This window comes from Hemitrygon akajei, chromosome 12 (assembly GCF_048418815.1).
Source record: "Hemitrygon akajei chromosome 12, sHemAka1.3, whole genome shotgun sequence".
Lineage (NCBI taxonomy): Eukaryota > Metazoa > Chordata > Chondrichthyes > Myliobatiformes > Dasyatidae > Hemitrygon > Hemitrygon akajei.
The window spans coordinates 105,248,677-105,272,662 of NC_133135.1; the positions used below are offsets into that span (position 1 = coordinate 105,248,677).

The following is a 23,986-nucleotide window of genomic DNA, read 5'->3' on the forward strand; positions in this document are numbered from 1 at the left end:
GGCTGGAGACTATCCAAATGGTATATGAGGTGTTGCTCCTCCAACCTGAGTTTGGCTTCATCATGGCAGTAGAGGAGGCCACGTATGGACATATCCGAATGGGAATGTGAAGCAGAGTTGAAGTGAGTGGCAACCGGGAGATCCTGTCTGTTGTGTTGGATGGAGCGGAGGTGCTCGATGAAGCGGTCCCCCAATCTGCGTCGGGTCTCGCTGATGTAGAGGAGGCCACACCGGGAGCATCGGATGCAATAGACGACTCCAGCAGACTCCAGCAGACTCACAAGTGAAGGGTTGCCTCACCTGGAAGGACTGTTTCGGGCCCTGAATGGTGGTAAGAGAGGAGGTGTAGGGACAGGTGTAGCACTTAACGCTTGCAGGGATAAGTGCCAGGTGGGAGATCCATGGAGAGGAACGTGTGGACCAGGGAGTCGCGGAGGGAGCGATTCCTGTGAAAAGCGGAGAGGGGTAGAGAGGGAAAGATGTCCTTAGTGGTGGGGTCCCATTGAAGGTGGCGGAAGTTGCGGAGGATGATATGCTGGATCCGGAGGCTGGTGAGGTGGTAGGTGAGGGCGAGTGGAACTCGGTCCCTGTTTGGGTGACGGGAGGATGGGGTGAGGGCCGAAGTGCGGGAAATGGAGGAGATGCGGGTGAGGTTCCCTTCTGCGGTCATCAATGATGCCCTCACCCGCATCTCCTCTTACAGCAGGGTGACCAAGCCTCAACACAATACTCCAAATGTGGCCTCGTCGGTGAATCGGAGTCAGAATCACCGGCATACCTCATGAGATTTGTTAATTTGGTGGCAGCTGTACAATGCAACACATGATAATAGAAAGAAAATGTGAATTACAGTAAGTATATTATATAATTAAATAAGTGGTGAAAAATTAGAAATAAAAAAGTAGTGAGGTAGTGTTCATGGGTTCAATGTCCATTTAGAAATCTGATGGCAGAGGGGAAGAAGCTGTTCCTGAATCATTGAGTGTGCGTCTTCAGGCTCCTGTATCTCCTTCCTCTTGGCAGCTAACGAGAAGAGGGACACGTCCTGGGTGATGGGGTCCGTAATGATGGATGCTGAGATGCTGGGGAGGCCACTGCCCATGGTGGAGCGGACTGAGTTGACAACTCTCTGCAGTGTATTTCAATCCTGTACAGTGCCCCCACTCCCACGCAGACGGTGATGCAGCCAGTTAGAATGATCTCCACGGTACATCTGTAGAAATATGCCATTGTCTTTGGTGATACCGAATCTTCTGATGGAATATAACCACTGTCTTGCCTTCTTTGTAGCTTCAATATGTTGGGTCCGGGTTAGATCCTCAGAGATATTGACACCCAGGAACTTGAAATTGCTCACTCTTTCCACTCCTCATCCTTCTATGAGGACTGGTGTGTGTTCCCTCGTCTTTCTGAAGCCCACGATCAGTCCTTTGTTCTTACTGACATTGAGTTCAAGTTTGTTGCTGCGACACCACTCGATCAGCTGGTATTGCTGGTGTTCTATCCAAGATCACCCTCTGTAGTTCAAAGTTCAAAGTACATTGTATGTACAGTATATAATCTTGAGATTCATCTCAGAGGGGCATCATCTGCGGGTTGCTCCACGTCTCTGATTATACGCGGCGGTTCTACGAGGGCAGATGGCCCTGTGAAGTTCGATCATTATCATGCTTTAAAGCACAACCACGTGGCTCCCAAAGACAGTGGTGATATTTCATCAGGATTTTGTCACCTAAAACACTCAAAATCTTTGCAGATGTACTGTGGAGATTATTCTGACAGGCTGCATCACTGTCTGGTATGGGGGGGGGGGGGGGGGGGAGGTGGTGCTACTGCACAGGACCGAAATAAGCTGCAGAGTTATAAACTCAGTCAGCTCCATCATAGGCACTAGTCTCCAGGACATCTTCAAGGAACGATGCCTCAGAAAGGGGGCGTCCATCATTAAGGACCCCACCACCCAGGACATGCCCTCTTCTCATTGCCACCATCAGGGAGGAGGTACAGAAGCCTGAAGGCACACACTCAGCGATTCAGGAACAGCTTCTTCCCCTCTGCCATCAGGGAGGAGGTACAGGAGCCTGAAAACACACACTCAGTGATTCAGGAACAGCTTCTTCCCCTCTGCCATCAGGGAGGAGGTACAGGAGCCTGAAGATACACACTCAATGATTCAGGAACAGCTTCTTCCCCTCTGCCATCAGGGAGGAGGTACAGGAGCCTGAAGATACACACTCAATGATTCAGGAACAGCTTCTTCCCCTCTGCCATCAGGGAGGAGGTACAGGAGCCTGAAGACACACACTCAGTGATTCAGGAACAGCTTCTTCCCCTCTGCCATCAGGGAGGAGGTACAGGAACCTGAAGACACACACTCAACGATTCAGGAACAGCTTCTTCCCCTCTGCCATCAGGGAGGAGGTACAGGAGCCTGAAGACACACACTCAGTGATTCAGGAACAGCTTCTTCCTCTCTGCCATCAGGGAGGAGGTACAGAAGCCTGAAGACACACACTCAATGATTCAGGAACAGCTTCTTCCCCTCTGCCATCAGGGAGGAGGTACAGGAGCCTGAAGACACACACTCAGTGATTCAGGAACAGCTTCTTCCTCTCTGCCATCAGGGAGGAGGTACAGGAGCCTGAAGGCACACACTCAGTGATTCAGGAACAGCTTCTTCCCCTCTGCCATCAGGGAGGAGGTACAGGAGCCTGAAGGCACACACTCAGTGATTCAGGAACAGCTTCTTCCCCTCTGCCATCAGGGAGGAGGTACAGAAGCCTGAAGGCACACACTCAGTGATTCAGGAACAGCTTCTTCCTCTCTGCCATCAGGGAGGAGGTACAGGAGCCTGAAGACACACACTCAGTGATTCAGGAACAGCTTCTTCCCCTCTGCCATCTGATTTCTGAATGGATATTGAACCCGTAAACACTACCTCACTACTTTTTTATTATTTCTGTTTTTGCACTACTATTCTTGATTCAACTATTTAATATATATATATTAATATTAGTATATTATATATATATATACTTACTGTAATTCATTTATTTATTTTTTCCCTCTATTATCACCTATTGCATTATACAGGTGCCACAAAATTAACAAATTTCATGACATATGCCGGTGATATTAAAGCTGAATTCTGATTCTAATTGAGGATTCAAAATCCAGTCATTAAGTTCAAAGTTTAAGGTACATATAGTGTTCAACCTCGAGATTTGTCGTCTTGCGGCAGCCACGGATCAGAGAAACACCACAGAACCCACTTGAAGGAATACCCTGACACAGTGAGACCATCAGACATGCAAAAAGGAACAAATCACGCAGACAGCAAGAAGCGACCAAACAGCGCACGAAACACTAAACCTCAAACTGCAGAGTCCCCCAAAAGTGAGTCCACAGCCGCACGAGCCGCCAAGGCGAGTGAAGCCGGACCAGGAGCCGATGATCGCGGCCGCAGCTACCGCGTCAGCGCTGTGTCGACGACTGCAGGCCACAGCCGCAGATCCAGTTCCGTACCGAAGCGCCACGGTCAAATCACTGAAATAGTAAAGCCCGTTCTCTTCGGAGGACAGGACACCTCAATCCCCAGCCAAAAGTAAGTCCACGACCTCTCGCTGATGAGGCAATCGAACGTGGGACCCAAGATGGAGACCGGTCCAGCGCAGGCGGACGACACCGAATGCCTGATTGTTCCCCCTTCCCATCCTTGTCGATTTTAATCATGTTCAACGCTTCTGCCATTAGAAATTGACGCAGCCACCCCCTGGGGCATGCAGAGTTGTACTCCACGCCAAATCTCCCAGAAGTGCCAGATCATTCACTCAACCAATAGATTCTTAAAAGGGAAATTACAGGCTGCCATCGAATGAAGTTCAGAAGAATGATATCTAGAAGAAGGCATATACACTATACAATATCCAGCAGTTTCGTAAACTGCCTGCAAGATGTCGCCATTGGGCACTGGCGCCATCTTGTGGAAGTTGCGGGTGGAGGATCGAGGACCGTGGGGTTTTTTTTGATGGGGGAACGAATATGAGAGTGAAAGTCAAATATCCACAGATAATGAAGGAAACTCTCAGCTGGTCAGACAGCGCCTGTGGAGAGAGGATCTCAGAGGATCTAACCCGGGCCAACACACTGATAGGGCCATGACAAAGGCACACCAACAGCTCTACTTGGTTGTGAGTTTGAGGAGATTTGGTACGTCTCCAAAGACTCTAGCAAATTTCTACAAATGTAGGCCTTCCTAAATCAACGTACTGAGTACAGGAGATGGGATGTAATTTTGAAGTTGTTTAAGATGTTGGTGAGACCTAATTTGAAGAATTGTGTGAAATTTTTGTCACCTGCCTACAGGAAAGATGTAAATAAGATTGAAAGAGTGCAGAGAAAATTTACAAGGATGTTGCCAGGTCTGGAGGACCTGAGTTATAAGGAAAGATTGAATAGGTTAGAACATTATTCCTTGGAACATAGAAGATTGAGAGGAAATTTGAAAGAGGTATACAAAATTATGAGGGGTATAAACAGGGTAAATGCAAGCAGGCTTTTTCCACTGAGGTTGGATGGGACTACAACTAGAGGTCATGGGTTAAGGGTGAAAGGTGAAAAGTTTAAGGGGAACCTGAGGGGGAACTTCCTTCTCTCAGAGGGTGGTGAGAGTGTGGAACGAGTTGCCAGCACAAGTGGTGGTTGCAGGTTCAATTTCAGCATCTGGACATTTGAAGTTTGGATAGCTGTGTGGATGGGAGAGGTACGGAGGGATATGGTCCGGGTGCAGGTTGAAAGGACTAGGCAAATTGATGGTTCAGCATGGGCTGGATGGGCCGAAGGGCCTGTTTCTGTGCTGTACCTTTCTATGATTCTATGATCCACTTGGACCTTTGAATAATGGCATTACGGATTATTGGATTAACACCGTAAGACATATGAGCAGAATTAGGCCATTCAGCCCATTGAGTCTGCTCCACCATTCCATCATGGCCAATTTATTATCCCTTTCAAACCCATTCTCCTGACTTCTCCCTGTAACTTTTGACTCCTTGACTAGTCTCAAACCCGTCAACCTCCACTTTGTATACATGCAATAGCTTAGATTCCACGGTGGTCTGTGGCAATGAATTCCACAGATTCACCACCCTCTGGCTAAAGAAATTCCTCCTCATCTTTGTTCTAAAGGGATGTTCTTCAATTCTGAGGCTCTGCCTTCTGGTCTTAGACTCCCCCACAACAGAAAACATCCTTTCCACATCCACTCCATCTAGTTCTTTTAACATTCGATAGGTTTCAATGAGATCTCCCCTCATTCTTCTAAATCTCAGTGAGTACAGGTCCAGAGCCATCAAACACTCCTCATACATTAACCCTTCCATCATTCTCATAAATCTCCTCTGTACCCTCTCCAATGCCAGCCCATCTTTTCTTAGATAAGGGGTCCAAAGCTGCCCACAAAACTTCAAGTGCAGTCTGACCAATGTCTTCTATTCTGAGGCTGTACCCTCTGTACCTGAACTTCTCCCACTGTAGGAAATGTCCTCCCCACGTCCACTCTATCTAGGCCTTTCGATATTCTATAGGTTTCAATGAGATTCCCCCCCTCATTCTTCTCAACTCTGGCGAGTACAATGCCTTATGAATCCTTTTGCGATGAGCCGGCGAGGTCGTGTGCAGGGAGCGCCAAGCGTCACCTCCAAAGTCACCATGACAACCGGCCTAATTTTGCTGCACACAGGTAATTATATCCGAACTATTTCAAGCTGCATTGTATCGGGGAAACTTGAGGAGGCTGTTTTGTATTTGGGAGCTGTTCTGTCCTGAAATGTAAGTTGATCTGGTCTCCCCTGGCAACCAGGTCTTAGCCCTAGTAGTGACGGAACAATACCTGCTGGTTGCTGGACCCCTGTTCCCATGGCAACATGAGGGGGATGGGTTACCCGAGGCAAGCTTTCTTTCATAAAGGTGATACTAACATCACTAAACGTCCCATGAGACTTCACAAATTCCGACTTTGAGGCACGTCAGGAGATACTGGGCCGGGAGAGGTGTGGCTCAATGGGTGGGATGGGGATGGAGGGAGACAGAAAGGGAATTCCTCTTGCTGGGAGCACAGGTGCGAAGGCATGGCCGCCACTGGCAAAGGAACGGAAACGGGTAGAGGAGTGGGAGGAGGACAGAGTTCTCCAAGGGTGGTGGGGCTGGAGTGGCCGAGTGAGAGAGGGAGGGGGTCCCCGAAACTGAGTTACAACGCAGAACACTGCAGACGCTAAAAATCTGGAAGTGCAGAAAGTGCAGGTCTGGCAGCGTCTGTGGAGAGAGAAATAGTGTTAACGTTCCAGACCGACATTCTTTCATCAGAAACACACGAGATTCTCCACACGCTGGAAGTCCAGAGCAGAACACACACAAAATGCTGGGTGAACTCAGCAGGTCGGGCAGCATCTGTGGAGAAGAACAAACAGTCACCATTTTGGGCCGAGACCCTTCTTCAAGACTGGAAATGAATGGGGGGGGGGAGTGAAGCCAGGACAAGAAGGTAGGAGGTGGGGGGTGGGGGGGGAAGAAGTACAGGATGGCAGGTGATGGTTGAGACCAGTTGAAGGGGAGAGGGTTGAAGTAAGAAGGCGATAGGTAGAAAAGGTAAAGGGGTGAAAAAGGAGGAATCTGATAGGAGAGGAGAGCGGACGATGGGAGAAAGGAGCAGGGGAACCAGAGGAAGGTGACAGGCAGGTTTGGAGAAGAGAAAAGACAATTCCGAAGTCAGGAACCTGAATTGTTTACCATAAGAAATAGGAGCAGAATTAGGCCATTTGGCCCATCGAGTCTGCTCCACCATTTCATCATCCATTTTCCCTCATCTCTGTTCTGAAAGGACATCCTTCTATCCCGAGGCTGTGGCCTCTGGTCCTAGACTCTCCCGCTACAGGAAGCATCCCACATCCACTCTATCTAGGCCCTTCTACATTCGATAGGTTGCAAAGAGAGCCCCCTTCATCCTTCTGAATTCCAGTGAGTACGGACCCACCCAGGGCCATCAAACCCTCATACGATAACCCTTTCATTCCTGGAATCATTCTTGCCAACCTCCTCTGAATCCTCTCCAGCATCAGCACATCCTTTCTCAGAGGCCGCAAACTGCTCTCAGTTCTCCAGGAGAGGCCTCTCACCAGCTTAATAAAGCCTCGATATTACATCCTCGCTTTTATATTCCCATCCTCTCAAAATGAACGCTAACACCGCATTCTCCCTCCTCACCACCAACTCAGCCTGCAAGTGAACCTTCAGGGAATCCCCCCCAGCTGGTGGACTCCCGAGTAGGCTTTGAATGTTCTCTCCACTTAGACAACAGTCTATGCTTTCATTCCTTCTACCATACGCATCTGGGACACTGAATTCCATCTGCCACTCCTTTGCCCATTCTCCTAATCTGCTGCCCCCCCCTGCTTCCTCAATAGTTCCTGCCCCTCCACCTCTCTTTGTCTTGTTGGCAAACTTGGCCACAAAGCCACCATCTCGATGAATGCCCAGTGACCTCGGGCCAGCCTCTGTGAAGCTGTGAGCGGGCTCCGTCCGTGGGGGGCGGCTAGGCAAATGCAGTAACTGCCTTGTCAGGGCGGCTCCGCTGATGTGCCCGAGGACGCGGGACTGTGGATCGGGTTTCTGTTACTGACACAGCCTCTCTGGTGAATTATTGAAGAACATTTGATCCCGCTTCCTCCCCGCATCGAGCGGACGGGCAGCCAATAGCAGGTGAGCTTGGGCTTTGCAACCGGGACGCAGAGTGCAGGTGAGGGCTTCGGAGACGGGCGAGCCCCGGCCACCTCCACCATGTCGGTGTTCGCCTCCTTTGGCTTCACCGAGGAGCAGGTGGCTTGCGTGTGCGAGGTGCTTCAGCAGGGAGGCAGCATTGAGAGGCTGGGCCGGTTCCTGTGGTCCCTGCCGGCCTGCGACCACCTGCAGAAGAACGAGAGCGTCCTGAAGGCCAAGGCCACCGTTGCCTTCCACCGGGGCAACTTCCGAGAGCTCTACAAGATCTTGGAGAGCTGCCACTTCTCGGCGCAGAACCACCCCAAGCTGCAGCAGCTGTGGCTGAAGGCGCACTACACCGAAGCCGAGAAGCTGAGGGGGCGGCCCCTGGGGGCCGTGGGCAAGTACAGGGTCCGCAGGAAGTTCCCACTGCCCCGCACCATCTGGGACGGAGAGGAGACCAGCTACTGCTTCAAGGTGAGGCTCCGAGCAGGGTTCCCCGAAGGTTAACTTACAGTCGGTGGTGAGGCAGGCAAGCCCAGCGTTAGCACTCATTTCCAGAGGACAAGGGTATACAAGAAAGGGCGTACTGCCGGAGCCTTATGAGGCACCGGTCAGGTCGCACTTGGAGTACCGAGGGCAGTTTTGGGCCCCTTGGGATGTGCTGACATTGGAGAGGAGGGGTCCCGGGAATGAAAGGGTCAATATGAGGAGCGCCTGAGGTCTCTGGGGCGTTTAGAAGATCTCACTGAAACTGATGGAATATTGAAAGGCCTCGATAGAGTGGGGGCAAAGGGGATGTGGGGGGGGGAGAGTCTAGGAACGGTTGGGGCATCCTCAGAATGGAAGAGTGCCCCTTTCGGACAGAAATTAGGAGGATTTGTTCTCACCGGAGGGTGGAGTTCATTGCCACCGAAACTGTGGAGGCCAAGTCATTGAGGGTATTTAAAGCCGAGGTTGATGAGTTCTTGATTAGTCAGGGCATCAAAGATCACAGGAGAAGACGGGAGAGTGGGGTTGAGAGGGAAATTAAATCAGCCATGATGGAATGGCGGAGCAGACTCGATGGACTGAATGGCCTAATTTTGCTCCTGTGTCTTAAGATGAGGTGCCACCAACACAGTCTGTGTTTGGGGATGAGAACTGGTCAGTGTTGGGGCCGTCAGTTTTTGTGGGGGGGGGGGATGGAATTAGTGCTGGGAAGTGGGGTGTTGCTTGGGTCAAGGTTCAGGAGGGGCAGCTGTATGTGAAGATGTGTGTTGGATCAGGTATTCTGGTTGGTAAGTGTTGGGGTCAGTTTTGGCGAGGGTTGGTGGCAGACGGGCGATTTGGTTGGTAAGTGTTGGGGTCAGTTTTGGCGAGGGTTGGTGGCAGACGGGCGATTTGGTTGGAAAGTGTTGGGGTCAGTTTTGGCGAGGGTTGGTGGCAGACAGGTGATTTGGTTGGTAAGTGTTGGGGTCAGTTTTGGCGAGGGTTGGTGGCAGACAGGTGATTTGGTTGGTAAGTGTTGGGGTCAGTTTTGGCGAGGGTTGGTGGCAGACAGGTGATTTGGTTGGTAAGTGTTGGGGTCAGTTTTGGTGAGGGTTGGTGGCAGATGGGTGATTTGGTTGGTAAGTGTTGGGGTCAGTTTTGGCGAGGGTTGGTGGCAGACAGGTGATTTGGTTGGTAAGTGTTGGGGTCAGTTTTGGCGAGGGTTGGTGGCAGACAGGTGATTTGGTTGGTAAGTGTTGGGGTCAGTTTTGGTGAGGGTTGGTGGCAGATGGGTGATTTGGTTGGTAAGTGTTGGGGTCAGTTTTGGCGAGGGTTGGTGGCAGACAGGTGATTTGGTTGGTAAGTGTTGGGGTCAGTTTTGGCGAGGGTTGGTGGCAGACAGGTGATTTGGTTGGTAAGTGTTGGGGTCAGTTTTGGCGAGGGTTGGTGGCAGATGGGTGATTTGGTTGGTAAGTGTTGGGGTCAGTTTTGGCGACGGTTGGTGGCAGACGGGTGATTTGGTTGGTAAGTGTTGGGCTCAGTTTTGGCGAGGGTTGGCGGCAGATGGGCGATTTGGTTGGAAAGTGTTGGGGTCAGTTTTGGCGAGGGTTGGTGACAGACGGGCGATTTGGTTGGTAAGTGTTGGGCTCAGTTTTGGCGAGGGTTGGTGGCAGACGGGCGATTTGGTTGGTAAGTGTTGGGGTCAGTTTTGGCGAGGGTTGGTGGCAGACGGGCGATTTGGTTGGTAAGTGTTGGGCTCAGTTTTGGCGAGGGTTGGTGGCAGACGGGCGATTTGGTTGGTAAGTGTTGGGGTCAGTTTTGGCGAGGGTTGGTGGCAGACGGGCGATTTGGTTGGTAAGTGTTGGGCTCAGTTTTGGCGAGGGTTGGTGACAGACGGGCGATTTGGTTGGTAAGTGTTGGGGTCAGTTTTGGTTGGGTTGGTGGCAGACGGGCGATTTGGTTGGAAAGTGTTGGGGTCAGTTTTGGCGAGGGTTGGTGGCAGATGGGTGATTTGGTTGGTAAGTGTTGGGCTCAGTTTTGGTGAGGGTTGGTGGCAGACGGGCGATTTGGTTGGAAAGTGTTGGGGTCAGTTTTGGCTGGGTTGGTGACAGACGGGCGATTTGGTTGGTAAGTGTTGGGGTCAGTTTTGGTTGGGTTGGTGGCAGACGGGCGATTTGGTTGGAAAGTGTTGGGGTCAGTTTTGGCGAGGGTTGGTGGCAGACGGGCGATTTGGTTGGTAAGTGTTGGGGTCAGTTTTGGCGAGGGTTGGTGGCAGACGGGCGATTTGGTTGGTAAGTGTTGGGGTCAGTTTTGGCGAGGGTTGGTGGCAGACGGGCGATTTGGTTGGTAAGTGTTGGGCTCAGTTTTGGCGAGGGTTGGTGGCAGACGGGCGATTTGGTTGGTAAGTGTTGGGGTCAGTTTTGGCGAGGGTTGGTGGCAGACGGGTGATTTGGTTGGAAAGTGTTGGGCTCAGTTTTGGCGAGGGTTGGTGGCAGACGGGCGATTTGGTTGGTAAGTGTTGGGCTCAGTTTTGGCGAGGGTTGGCGGCAGACAGGCGATTTGGTTGGAAAGTGTTGGGGTCAGTTTTGGCTGGGTTGGTGACAGACGGGCGATTTGGTTGGTAAGTGTTGGGGTCAGTTTTGGTTGGGTTGGTGGCAGACGGGCGATTTGGTTGGAAAGTGTTGGGGTCAGTTTTGGCGAGGGTTGGTGGCAGACGGGCGATTTGGTTGGTAAGTGTTGGGGTCAGTTTTGGCGAGGGTTGGTGGCAGACGGGCGATTTGGTTGGTAAGTGTTGGGGTCAGTTTTGGCGAGGGTTGGTGGCAGACGGGCGATTTGGTTGGTAAGTGTTGGGCTCAGTTTTGGCGAGGGTTGGTGGCAGACGGGCGATTTGGTTGGTAAGTGTTGGGGTCAGTTTTGGCGAGGGTTGGTGGCAGACGGGTGATTTGGTTGGAAAGTGTTGGGCTCAGTTTTGGCGAGGGTTGGTGGCAGACGGGCGATTTGGTTGGTAAGTGTTGGGCTCAGTTTTGGCGAGGGTTGGTGACAGACGGGCGATTTGGTTGGAAAGTGTTGAGGTCAGTTTTGGCGAGGGTTGGTGGCAGACGGGCGATTTGGTTGGTAAGTGTTGGGGTCAGTTTTGGCGAGGGTTGGTGACAGACGGGCGATTTGGTTGGTAAGTGTTGGGGTCAGTTTTGGCGAGGGTTGGTGGCAGACGGGCGATTTGGTTGGAAAGTGTTGGGGTCAGTTTTGGCGAGGGTTGGTGGCAGACGGGCGATTTGGTTGGAAAGTGTTGGGGTCAGTTTTGGCGAGGGTTGGTGGCAGACGGGCGATTTGGTTGGAAAGTGTTGGGGTCAGTTTTGGCGAGGGTTGGTGACAGGTGGGTGATTTGGTTGTTAAGTGTTGGGGTCAGTTTTGGCGAGGGTTGGTGGCAGACGGGTGATTTGGTTGGAAAGTGTTGGGGTCAGTTTAGAGGGGCTGGATTGCTGTGGTCAAGTGGTGAGAGTTGGATAGAATTAGGGGCCAGTTTTGGAGAGGATTGGCGTTCGGGTTAAGTCTTGGGGTAGGTGGGCGTTAGAGATCAATTTTGGAGAGGGTTATAGAATATAGACTAGTACAGTACAGGAACAGGCCATTCGGCCCACAATGTTGTACTAAAAAGCAAATCAAAAATACCCAAACACTAATCCCTCCTCCCTACACTGTGTCCATATCCCTCCAACTTCCTCATATCCATGTGCCTATTCAAACGTCACTTAAAAGCCTCTAATGGATTTGCCTCTACCACCTTATCAGGTAGTGCATTCCAGGAATCTGCCACTCTGAGTAAAAAACTTACCCCTCACATCCCCCTTGAACCTACCCCCCTCTCACTTTCCCTGCACGCCCTCCGGGTTTAGACATTTCACCCTGGGAAACAGATACTCCCTTTCTACTCCATCTATGCCTCTGGTAATCTTATAAATCAGATCTCTCCGCAACCTTCAGTATTCCAGAGAAAACAACCCAAGTTTATCCGGCCTGTCACACGCCCTCAGAACCAGGCAGCGTCCTGGTAAACGACTCCGAAGCCTCAACAGTGGTTGCTGAGGGGTTGCATCGGGAGTCCGTGTTGGAGAGGGTTGGGAATTGGTCTTTGCTGTCAGGCCGGTTGGCTTTCGTTGGGACGCCGCTGATTCTCGTGGGTCAGCGGGCGTGGAGTCGGTTCCAGGTGGGATTCCTGCCGAGAGTCAGCAGCGGGCGGCACTCGGCGGATACCGGGGCGCTGCGATCGGAGACCCCCGATAAGTTCCAAGCGACGGGATCTCTGGGGAGAAACGGAGATTTCGAAATAATAATATGTTACAGAGGCACCTGCAAGGTTGGGTGGGGAGAGGATATTGTCTTTGTTTAATGTTACACGTTGAATGTGTTTGTTTGGGGCTTATTAACGGTGACGATTGTGTATCTGGGTCCGGGTATTCGCTGCTCCCCCTCTCGTCTCGGCTTCACGCCTCTCAGGCGATCTCTGTGGGTCCGGAGCCTGTCTCTTCTCCCCCCCTACCCGTCTCTCCCGGTTCTTGTGCAGAGTCCTGTCCCCTCGCCATTATTCGCCCCCGTTTCGATTCTGCTCTCCCCCGCGCCTGGATGTCAGAAGCGGGGCGGGGGAGTTTCTCCGTGCCCCCGTCCCCTCCACAGCGTTTGGCCCTCTGCCTCCGCCCTCCCCTCCTCCGTCTGGCCGCCTGTCGGTACCGTGCCCTCTCACACTGTCCGTCCTGTTCTGGTAAAGGACGAGCGCTCTCGATTGTATTGCGAATTAAATTCAACAGGGTAACGGGATTACAACGCATTCGGCGATTCAACCAAGTGAAACACGAGGAAATCCGCGGATGCCGGCGATGCAGAGCAACGAACACAAAACGCGGGCGGATCTCCGCGGAAAAGAGCGAACAGCCGACGTCTAGGGTCCCGGTGAAGGGTCCGGGCTGTTCGCTCTTTTCCGCGGAGATCCGCCCGCGTTCTCTGTGCGCTGCTTTCAACACGGCAACCGGGGGCTCCGAGCGAAGCAGACCACGGCTAGTAATGTGCTGGGGCGTGCCGGCAGTGCACGGGGGGGTCATAGAGACCCTTCGGTCCATCTAGTCCATGATGACCTGCAGCGGGACCATGGGCTTCCACGCCCCTCCCATCCATCTACCTATCCAAACTTCACCAAAACGCTAAATCCACTGGCAGCTCGTCCCACGCTCTCACCACCTCCGAGTGAAGAGATTCCCCCTCATGTTCCCCTTCACCTTTCACCCTTCACCTAGTCTCCCCCGAACTCAGTAGGAAAAGCCTGCCAGCATTTACCCTCTCTATAACCCTTATCTGGTGGCCGGGAGGGGATATGTCTCTACCAAAAGGAGGTGTAAGGCACTCCTATCTTCTGCTAGCCTGCAGGTCACTCTTGGGCAGAGTGTGGCACCTGTTTAGTGCCCCGATCAGGGTCACGTGAAGCCGGGGAGCAGGTGGTGGACGGTCGTACGAGCAGCCGGTGCACATCACAAGGCCTGGTTATGTGACCACTGACACCAGGCAGACAATCTCCGAAGAGTATTGATAATGGTGGGGGTCACCCGTCTTGTAAAGACACTGCCCAGAAGAAGGCGATGGCAAACCACTTCTGCAGAAAAATTTGCCAAGAACAATCGTGGTCACTAAAGACCACGAGCGCCCACGTCATACGACACGTCACATAACAAACGAAAGATACCTCTCATAATTTTATATACCTTCATCAAATCTCCCTTCATTCTCTCAGTCTCCAGGGAATAAAGTCCTGACCTATTCAACCTTTCCTTACAATTCAGGTCCTCAAGTCCCAACAATACCCTTGTTAGTCTATTTATCTATCTGTCTATTTATCTCTCTCTCTCTCTATCTATCTGTCTATCTATTGTTATCTATCTGTCTGCCTAGTTATCTATCTATCCATGTCCATCTATCTTTCTATCTATCTATCTCCCTAAGTGTCTACCTATCTTTCTGCCTGTCTATTTATCCATCTGTCTATCTATCTGTCTATCCATCTGTCTATCTGTTTATTGAGATTGAACTGTGAGAGGAACCCAGAACACACGGGAGAACATGCAAGCTCCCCAAGACAGCGTTCTGTGTTCGATTCCCACCACTGCCTGCAAGGATTTTGTACGCTCCACCACTGCCTGGGTTCCACTACACTGCTGTTGCTCTGAATTTGTAGAGGTCAAGGGTTAAGGGTGAAAGGTTTAAGGGGAACATGAAGGGAAACATAGAGGATGGTGAGAATATGGGACGAGCTGCCAGCACTAGTGGTACATGCCAGCTCGATTTCAATGTTGAAGAGAAGTTTGGACGGGTATGTGGATGGTGATGGGATGGAGGGCTATGGTCCCGGTACAGCTCGATGGGAGTGGGCAGTTTAGGTAATCCAGCACAGACTAGATGGGCTGAAGGGCCTGTTTTCCTGCAGTGATTTTCTATTTCTCTACTTCCAGCAGCTACAGAATCTCTTGAATTTACCAACTACTCTTTATTTCTTGAGGCACAGTGTGGAGTAGGCCCGTCTCCTTCAGCAACCCCTCCTATTTAACCCCTGCCCAGTCACGGGACAATGTACAGTGACCAATTAACCTACCAACCGGTACGTCTTCGGACTGTGTGGGTGACCAGAGCACCCGGAGGAAACCCACACGGTCACGGGGAGAACGTACAGACTCCTCACAGGCTGGCCACGGGAATTGAACTCGGGTCGCTGGTACCGTAAAGCTCTGTGCTAGCCACTACACTACTGGATTTGCAGAAGGGTGAAAGGTGAAAAGTTTAAGGGGAACATGCGTGGAAGCTCTTTCACTCAGAGGCTGGTGAGGGTGTGGAACGAGCTGCCGGCAGGAATGGTGCATGCGAGCTCGATTTCAACGTTTGAGCGAAGTTTGGAGGCTGACGGGACTATGCAGATTAAATGGTTTGGCAAGGATTAGATGGGCTGAAGGGCCTGTTTCTGTGCCCTGCTTTTCTATGACTCTGTTTTCAGCATCTGCAGAATCCCGTTGTGTCAATATGTTACCAAATACGAGGCCCCCCAGTTCCCCTTAAATATTTTCACCTTGCACCCGTCACCTACGACCCCCTAAATTCTAGTTTCATTACAGATGGATGAGAACGCAGCTCAGTGTGTAGAAATTAGAGTCATTTCCCATGAACGCGCCACATTTCGAATAAAAAAGGTGAAAGAGTGCATTGTGGTTAGCATGAACCGATGGGCCGAAGGGCCGATACCCCTATAATTCGCAGCCATCGTTAGCATTCAGGTGATGTTGTGTTGAATCTCTGAGCTGAGGAGAAGCTAATTCTCTTTGCCGCTGTCCAGGAGAAGTCTCGGGGTGTTCTGCGGGACTGGTATCTGCACAATCCCTACCCCTCCCCTCGGGAGAAGAGGGAGCTGGCGGAGGCCACCGGACTGACCACTACCCAGGTCAGCAACTGGTTCAAGAACCGAAGGCAGAGGGACCGAGCGGCGGAGACCAAGGACAGGTAGGGAGTAGGGAGTAAGGTGCAGCGGAACAGAAGGGTGATCCGGGAGTGGTTAGGACAATGAGAGGGGTCTGGCAGTTGGGGAAAGGTTTGGGGACTGATCTGGGAGTGAGGAAGGTGACGGGGAGTGAACTAGGAGTGATCCGGGAGTGGGGCGGGAAGAAGGTTAGGGGTAAGGAGATGGGATAAAGGATATGGAGTGATCCTGGATTTGATGTTGGGGGGGTGGGGTTGATCCAGTAGTTGGAACAGGAGATAAAGTGAGGACAGAGCAGATGGAGAGCGAGATCTAGGAGTGAGAAGGAGAACAGGGATTAATCTGGAACTGAGGATGGGAAAGAGTGTGCCCTGGCTGTTGGGAGGGGGACAGGGAGTGAAAAGAGGTTGGGGGGGGGGAAGGTCCAGGAGTGAGATGAGGGAGATGGATCCAGGAGAGAGAAGAGGGAGGGGAGCGATTCTGGAGTGAGATCGATCCGGGAGTAAGGGGAGTGATTCAGGAGTGAGATCGATCCGGGAGTAAGGGGAGCGATTGAGGAGTGAGATCGATCCAGGAGTAAGGGGAGCGATTGAGGAGTGAGATCGATCCGTGAGTAAGGGGACCGATTGAGGAGTGAGATCGATCCGGGAGTAAGGGGAGAGATTCAGGAGTGAGATCGATCCGTGAGTAAGGGGAGCGATTCAGGAGTGAGATCGATCCGGGAGTAAGGGGAACGATTCAGGAGTGAGATCGATCCGGGAGTAAGGGGGCGATTCAGGAGTGAGATCGATCCGGGAGTAAGGGGAGTGATTCAGGAGTGAGATCGATCCGGGAGTAAGGGGAACGATTCAGGAGTGAGATCGATCCGGGAGTAAGGGGAGCGATTCAGGAGTGAGATCGATCCGGGAGTAAGGGGGCGATTCAGGAGTGAGATCGATCCAGGAGTAAGGGGGCGATTCAGGAGTGAGATCGATCCGGGAGTAAGGGGAACGATTCAGGAGTGAGATCGATCCGGGAGTAAGGGGAGCGATTCAGGAGTGAGATCGATCCGGGAGTAAGGGGAGCGATTGAGGAGTGAGATCGATCCGGGAGTAAGGGGAACGATTGAGGAGTGAGATTGATCCGGGAGTAAGGGGAACGATTCAGGAGTGAGATCGATCCGGGAGTAAGGGGAGCGATTGAGGAGTGAGATCGATCCGGGAGTAAGGGGAACGATTGAGGAGTGAGATCGATCCGGGAGTAAGGGGAACGATTGAGGAGTGAGATCGATCCGGGAGTAAGGGGAGCGATTCTGGAGTGAGATCGATCCGGGAGTAAGGGGAGCGATTGAGGAGTGAGATCGATCCGGGAGTAAGGGAAGCGATTCAGGAGTGAGATCGATCCGGGAGTAAGGGGAGCGATTCTGGACTGAGATCGATCCGGGAGTAAGGGGGGCGATTCAGGAGTGAGATCGATCCAGGAGTAAGGGGAGCGATTCAGGAGTGAGATCGATCCGGGAGTAAGGGGAGCCATTCAGGAGTGAGATCGATCCGGGAGTAAGGGGAGCGATTCAGGAGTGAGATCGATCCGGGAGTAAGGGGAGCGATTCAGGAGTGAGATCGATCCGGGAGTAAGGGGAACGATTGAGGAGTGAGATCGATCCGGGAGTAAGGGGAGCGATTGAGGAGTGAGATCGATCCGGGAGTAAGGGGAGCGATTCAGGAGTGAGATCGATCCGGGAGTAAGGGGAACGATTGAGGAGTGAGATCGATCCGGGAGTAAGGGGAGCGATTCAGGAGTGAGATTGATCCGGGAGTAAGGGGAACGATTGAGGAGTGAGATCGATCCGGGAGTAAGGGGAGCGATTCAGGAGTGAGATCGATCCGGGAGTAAGGGGAACGATTGAGGAGTGAGATCGATCCGGGAGTAAGGGGAGCGATTCAGGAGTGAGATCGATCCGGGAGTAAGGGGAACGATTGAGGAGTGAGATCGATCCGGGAGTAAGGGGAGCGATTCAGGAGTGAGATCGATCCGGGAGTAAGGGGAGCGATTCAGGAGTGAGATCGATCCGGGAGTAAGGGGAACGATTCAGGAGTGAGATCGATCCGGGAGTAAGGGGAGCGATTCAGGAGTGAGATCGATCCGGGAGTAAGCGGAGCGATTCAGGAGTGAGATCGATCCGGGAGTAAGGGGAGCGATTCAGGAGTGAGATCGATCCGGGAGTAAGCGGAGCGATTCAGGAGTGAGATAGATCCGGGAGTAAGGGGAGCGATTCAGGAGTGAGATAGATCCGGGAGTAAGGGGAGCGATTCAGGAGGCAGAGGGACCGAGCGGCGGAGACCAAGGACAGGTAGGGAGTAGGGAGTAAGGTGCAGCGGAACAGAAGGGTGATCCGGGAGTGGGTAGGACAATGCGAGGGGTCTGGCGGTTGGAGAAAGGGTTGGGGACTGATCTGGGAGTGAGGAAGGTGACGGGGAGTGAACTAGGAGTGATCCGGGAGTGGGGCGGGAAGAAGGTTAGGGGTAAGGAGTTGGGATAAAGGATATGGAGTGATCCTGGATTTGATGTTGGGGGGGTGGGGTTGATCCAGTAGTTAGAACAGGAGATAAAGTGAGGACAGAGCAGATGGAGAGCGAGATCTAGGAGTGAGAAGGAGAACAGGGATTAATCTGGAACTGAGGATGGGAAAGAGTGTGCCCTGGCTGTTGGGAGGGGGACAGGGAGTGAAAAGAGGTTGGGGGTGGGGGAAGGTCCGGGAGTGAGATGAGGGAGATGGATCCAGGAGAGAAAAGAGGGAGGGGAGCGATTCTGGAGTGAGATCGATCTGGGAGTAAGGGGAGCGATTGAGGAGTGAGATCGATCCGGGAGTAAGGGGAGTGATTCAGGAGTGAGATCGATCCGGGAGTAAGGGGAGCGATTCAGGAGTGAGATCGATCCGTGAGTAAGGGGAGCGATTCAGGAGTGAGATCGATCCGGGAGTAAGGGGAGTGATTCAGGAGTGAGATCGATCCGGGAGTAAGGGGAGTGATTCAGGAGTGAGATCGATCCGGGAGTAAGGGGAGCGATTCTGGAGTGAGTTCGATCCGGGAGTAAGGGGAACGATTCAGGAGTGAGATCGATCCGGGAGAAAGGGGAGCGATCCTGGAGTGAGATCGATCCGGGAGTAAGGGGAGCGATTCTGGAGTGAGATCGATCCGGGAGTAACGGGAGCGATTCAGGAGTGAGATCGATCCGGGAGTAAGGGGAGCGATTCAGGAGTGAGATCGATCCGGGAGTAAGGGGAACGATTGAGGAGTGAGATCGATCCGGGAGTAAGGGGAACGATTGAGGAGTGAGATCGATCCGGGAGTAAGGGGAACGATTGAGGAGTGAGATCGATCCGGGAGTAAGGGGAGCGATTCAGGAGTGAGATCGATCCGGGAGTAAGGGGAACGATTGAGGAGTGAGATCGATCCGGGAGTAAGGGGAGCGATTCAGGAGTGAGATCGATCCGGGAGTAAGGGGAACGATTGAGGAGTGAGATCGATCCGGGAGTAAGGGGAACGATTCAGGAGTGAGATCGATCCGGGAGAAAGGGGAGCGATCCTGGAGTGAGATCGATCCGGGAGTAAGGGGAGCGATTCTGGAGTGAGATCGATCCGGGAGTAACGGGAGCGATTCAGGAGTGAGATCGATCCGGGAGTAAGGGGAGCGATTCAGGAGTGAGATCGATCCGGGAGTAAGGGGAACGATTGAGGAGTGAGATCGATCCGGGAGTAAGGGGAACGATTGAGGAGTGAGATCGATCCGGGAGTAAGGGGAACGATTGAGGAGTGAGATCGATCCGGGAGTAAGGGGAGCGATTCAGGAGTGAGATCGATCCGGGAGTAAGGGGAACGATTGAGGAGTGAGATCGATCCGGGAGTAAGGGGTGCGATTCAGGAGTGAGATCGATCCGGGAGTAAGGGGAACGATTGAGGAGTGAGATCGATCCGGGAGTAAGGGGAACGATTCAGGAGTGAGATCGATCCGGGAGAAAGGGGAGCGATCCTGGAGTGAGATCGATCCGGGAGTAAGGGGAACGATTCAGGAGTGAGATCGATCCGGGAGTAAGGGGAGCGATTCAGGAGTGAGATCGATCCGGGAGTAAGGGGGCGATTCAGGAGTGAGATCGATCCGGGAGTAAGGGGGCGATTCAGGAGTGAGATCGATCCGGGAGTAAGGGGAACGATTCAGGAGTGAGATCGATCCGGGAGTAAGGGGAGCGATTCAGGAGTGAGATCGATCCGGGAGTAAGGGGAGCGATTCTGGAGTGAGATCGATCCGGGAGTAAGGGGAACGATTGAGGAGTGAGATCGATCCGGGAGTAAGGGGAACGATTCAGGAGTGAGATCGATCCGGGAGTAAGGGGAGCGATTGAGGAGTGAGATCGATCCGGGAGTAAGGGGAACGATTGAGGAGTGAGATCGATCCGGGAGTAAGGGGAGCGATTCTGGAGTGAGATCGATCCGGGAGTAAGGGGAGCGATTGAGGAGTGAGATCGATCCGGGAGTAAGGGAAGCGATTCAGGAGTGAGATCGATCCGGGAGTAAGGGGAGCGATTCTGGACTGAGATCGATCCGGGAGTAAGGGGGGCGATTCAGGAGTGAGATCGATCCAGGAGTAAGGGGAGCGATTCAGGAGTGAGATCGATCCGGGAGTAAGGGGAGCCATTCAGGAGTGAGGTCGATCCGGGAGTAAGGGGAACGATTGAGGAGTGAGATCGATCCGGGAGTAAGGGGAGCGATTCAGGAGTGAGATCGATCCGGGAGTAAGGGGAACGATTGAGGAGTGAGATCGATCCGGGAGTAAGGGGAGCGATTCAGGAGTGAGATCGATCCGGGAGTAAGGGGAACGATTGAGGAGTGAGATCGATCCGGGAGTAAGGGGAGCGATTCAGGAGTGAGATCGATCCGGGAGTAAGGGGAACGATTGAGGAGTGAGATCGATCCGGGAGTAAGGGGAACGATTGAGGAGTGAGATCGATCCGGGAGTAAGGGGAACGATTGAGGAGTGAGATCGATCCGGGAGTAAGGGGAGCGATTCAGGAGTGAGATCGATCCGGGAGTAAGGGGAACGATTGAGGAGTGAGATCGATCCGGGAGTAAGGGGAGCGATTCAGGAGTGAGATCGATCCGGGAGTAAGGGGAACGATTGAGGAGTGAGATCGATCCGGGAGTAAGGGGAACGATTCAGGAGTGAGATCGATCCGGGAGTAAGGGGAGCGATTCAGGAGTGAGATCGATCCGGGAGTAAGGGGAACGATTCAGGAGTGAGATCGATCCGGGAGTAAGGGGAGCGATTCAGGAGTGAGATCGATCCGGGAGTAAGCGGAGCGATTCAGGAGTGAGATCGATCCGGGAGTAAGGGGAGCGATTCAGGAGTGAGATCGATCCGGGAGTAAGCGGAGCGATTCAGGAGTGAGATAGATCCGGGAGTAAGGGGAGCGATTCAGGAGTGAGATAGATCCGGGAGTAAGGGGAGCGATTCAGGAGGCAGAGGGACCGAGCGGCGGAGACCAAGGACAGGTAGGGAGTAGGGAGTAAGGTGCAGCGGAACAGAAGGGTGATCCGGGAGTGGGTAGGACAATGCGAGGGGTCTGGCGGTTGGAGAAAGGGTTGGGGACTGATCTGGGAGTGAGGAAGGTGACGGGGAGTGAACTAGGAGTGATCCGGGAGTGGGGCGGGAAGAAGGTTAGGGGTAAGGAGTTGGGATAAAGGATATGGAGTGATCCTGGATTTGATGTTGGGGGGGTGGGGTTGATCCAGTAGTTAGAACAGGAGATAAAGTGAGGACAGAGCAGATGGAGAGCGAGATCTAGGAGTGAGAAGGAGAACAGGGATTAATCTGGAACTGAGGATGGGAAAGAGTGTGCCCTGGCTGTTGGGAGGGGGACAGGGAGTGAAAAGAGGTTGGGGGTGGGGGAAGGTCCGGGAGTGAGATGAGGGAGATGGATCCAGGAGAGAAAAGAGGGAGGGGAGCGATTCTGGAGTGAGATCGATCTGGGAGTAAGGGGAGCGATTGAGGAGTGAGATCGATCCGGGAGTAAGGGGAGTGATTCAGGAGTGAGATCGATCCGGGAGTAAGGGGAGCGATTCAGGAGTGAGATCGATCCGTGAGTAAGGGGAGCGATTCAGGAGTGAGATCGATCCGGGAGTAAGGGGAGTGATTCAGGAGTGAGATCGATCCGGGAGTAAGGGGAGTGATTCAGGAGTGAGATCGATCCGGGAGTAAGGGGAGCGATTCTGGAGTGAGTTCGATCCGGGAGTAAGGGGAACGATTCAGGAGTGAGATCGATCCGGGAGAAAGGGGAGCGATCCTGGAGTGAGATCGATCCGGGAGTAAGGGGAGCGATTCTGGAGTGAGATCGATCCGGGAGTAACGGGAGCGATTCAGGAGTGAGATCGATCCGGGAGTAAGGGGAGCGATTCAGGAGTGAGATCGATCCGGGAGTAAGGGGAGCGATTCAGGAGTGAGATCGATCCGGGAGAAAGGGGAGCGATTCAGGAGTGAGGGGGAGTGTGGAGAGAGGGATGCTCGTGGACGCGAGGCGATGGGACCTGTAGCAAGTCGACATGGCCACCTCACTGACGGCTGCTCCTTTCTCCACAGGGAGAACGGCGAGAACTCCAACCCTCAGGGCCGGCAGCCGCACCGCCAGGCGCATGGCGCTGGCCTTTGCCTGAGCAGCTCGGACGAAGAGGAGGTGTCGCCAGAGCTGAGCCCCGACCCTCGGGCTGGCACCCCCGGAATCTTGTACCCCGGCGGCCTCCACGCCCAGCCCATGGACTCGGTCCTGCCGCTGGGCAGCCCTGTGCTCCAGCACCCCCGGCATCTGCAGGCCTCCATCCTGGGGCCCCTCACCTCCAGCCTGGTTGACCTTGGATCCTGATGGGGGGCAGGCAGGGGGTGGTCCAGGGTTCGGGGGAGGGAGTCGCAATGGGAGGGTGCAGATGTCTGAGGGTTTAGAAATGCAAGAGCATTCAACCTTATTAACAGCAACATTAAAAATGTTGTTTATTCAACAATCAATTTATTAACGAGGGAAGTTTAAAACTTCAGTAAATTTGTCCCGAATCCTCTGCATCACTTTGGCCTTTCCCACTGACTGGCACGGTGGGTTGAGCAGTACCTGTGGAGGGAGGGGGCAGAAATGAGTCCGGGTGCGGGGTTGGACTGCCCCTCCACCTCACCCTCCCTCCAGGCGCTGCACGTCCCACTGTGTTCCAGATTCCGGCATCTGCAGACCCTCGTGTCTCCTCCAGAGGGCAGAGTCGGGTTCAATCACGGGGAGGGGAGATCCCTTACACAGAAATAAACACTCAGAGACACACACACACACACAGACACACACACACACACACACACACACTCACACACACTCACAGACACACACGCACACACACACACACACACTCACACACACTCACAGACACACACACACTCACAGACACACACACACTCACAGACACACACACACACACACACTCACAGACACACACACACACTCACACACACTCACACACACTCACAGACACACACACACACACTCACAGACACACACACACACACACACACTCACAGTCACACACACACACACACTCACACACACACACACTCACACACACTCACAGACACACACACACACTCACAGACACACATACACACACTCACAGACACACACACACACACACACACACACACACTCACAGACACACACATACACTCACAGACACACACACACTCACACACACTCACTCACAGTCACACACACACACACACACTCACAGACACACACACACTCTCACACACACACACACACACACACTCACAGACACACACACACTCACAGACACACACACACACGGTGGAGGGGTGGGCTAGCAACCTACCCAGAGGTCCCCGAGGACGAGGCATGGTCACATCTGCCTCAGGACGGTTCGGGGTGACCACACTTGCACCATCCAGCCCCGTGGAGATGTGTGGTAACTGCGGGGGACCCAGCCTGAATGACGTCTTTCCAAATGAAGTCCCAGACACACTGAGGTGATGGGCTGCGTTTGTGGGTTGGGGGGTGGGGGGTAACATGAAGAGAGGGGAGAGTTGGAGGTGAGACAGGGAGTGGATCGTGTGAGTGGTTGGGGGTGTGGGGCAGTGAGGGGTTGGGTCGGTGGTCGGGACGGGGAGAAGATTAGTTTATTTCCGAGGAAATAAGAGATTAAGTTATTTTGGAAAAAACTGCACAGTGGTCGCAGATGGATC

The 23,986-nt window shown here is 53.0% G+C and overlaps 1 protein-coding gene across 1 annotated transcript; it reads left to right on the top strand.

Annotated features, from left to right (window-relative positions):
- The first annotated feature begins 7,736 nt into the window (after positions 1 to 7,736).
- Positions 7,737 to 22,717, top strand: LOC140736617 (homeobox protein six1a-like). The gene is made up of 3 exons (XM_073062436.1): positions 7,737 to 8,229; positions 15,587 to 15,750; positions 22,337 to 22,717. The coding sequence occupies exons 1-3, from the start codon at positions 7,834 to 7,836 to the stop codon at positions 22,614 to 22,616; spliced, it is 840 nt and encodes a 279-aa protein (XP_072918537.1). The 5' UTR covers positions 7,737 to 7,833; the 3' UTR covers positions 22,617 to 22,717.
- Positions 22,718 to 23,986: the final 1,269 nt, after the last annotated feature.

Coding starts and splice junctions, on each gene's coding strand:
- LOC140736617 (XM_073062436.1), top strand. CDS start 7,834: ATGTCGGTGTTCGCCTCCTTTGGCTTCACCGAGGAGCAGGTGGCTTGC. Junction 8,230..15,586: donor AGACCAGCTACTGCTTCAAG/GTGAGGCTCCGA, acceptor GCCGCTGTCCAG/GAGAAGTCTCGGGGTGTTCT. Junction 15,751..22,336: donor GCGGCGGAGACCAAGGACAG/GTAGGGAGTAGG, acceptor CTTTCTCCACAG/GGAGAACGGCGAGAACTCCA.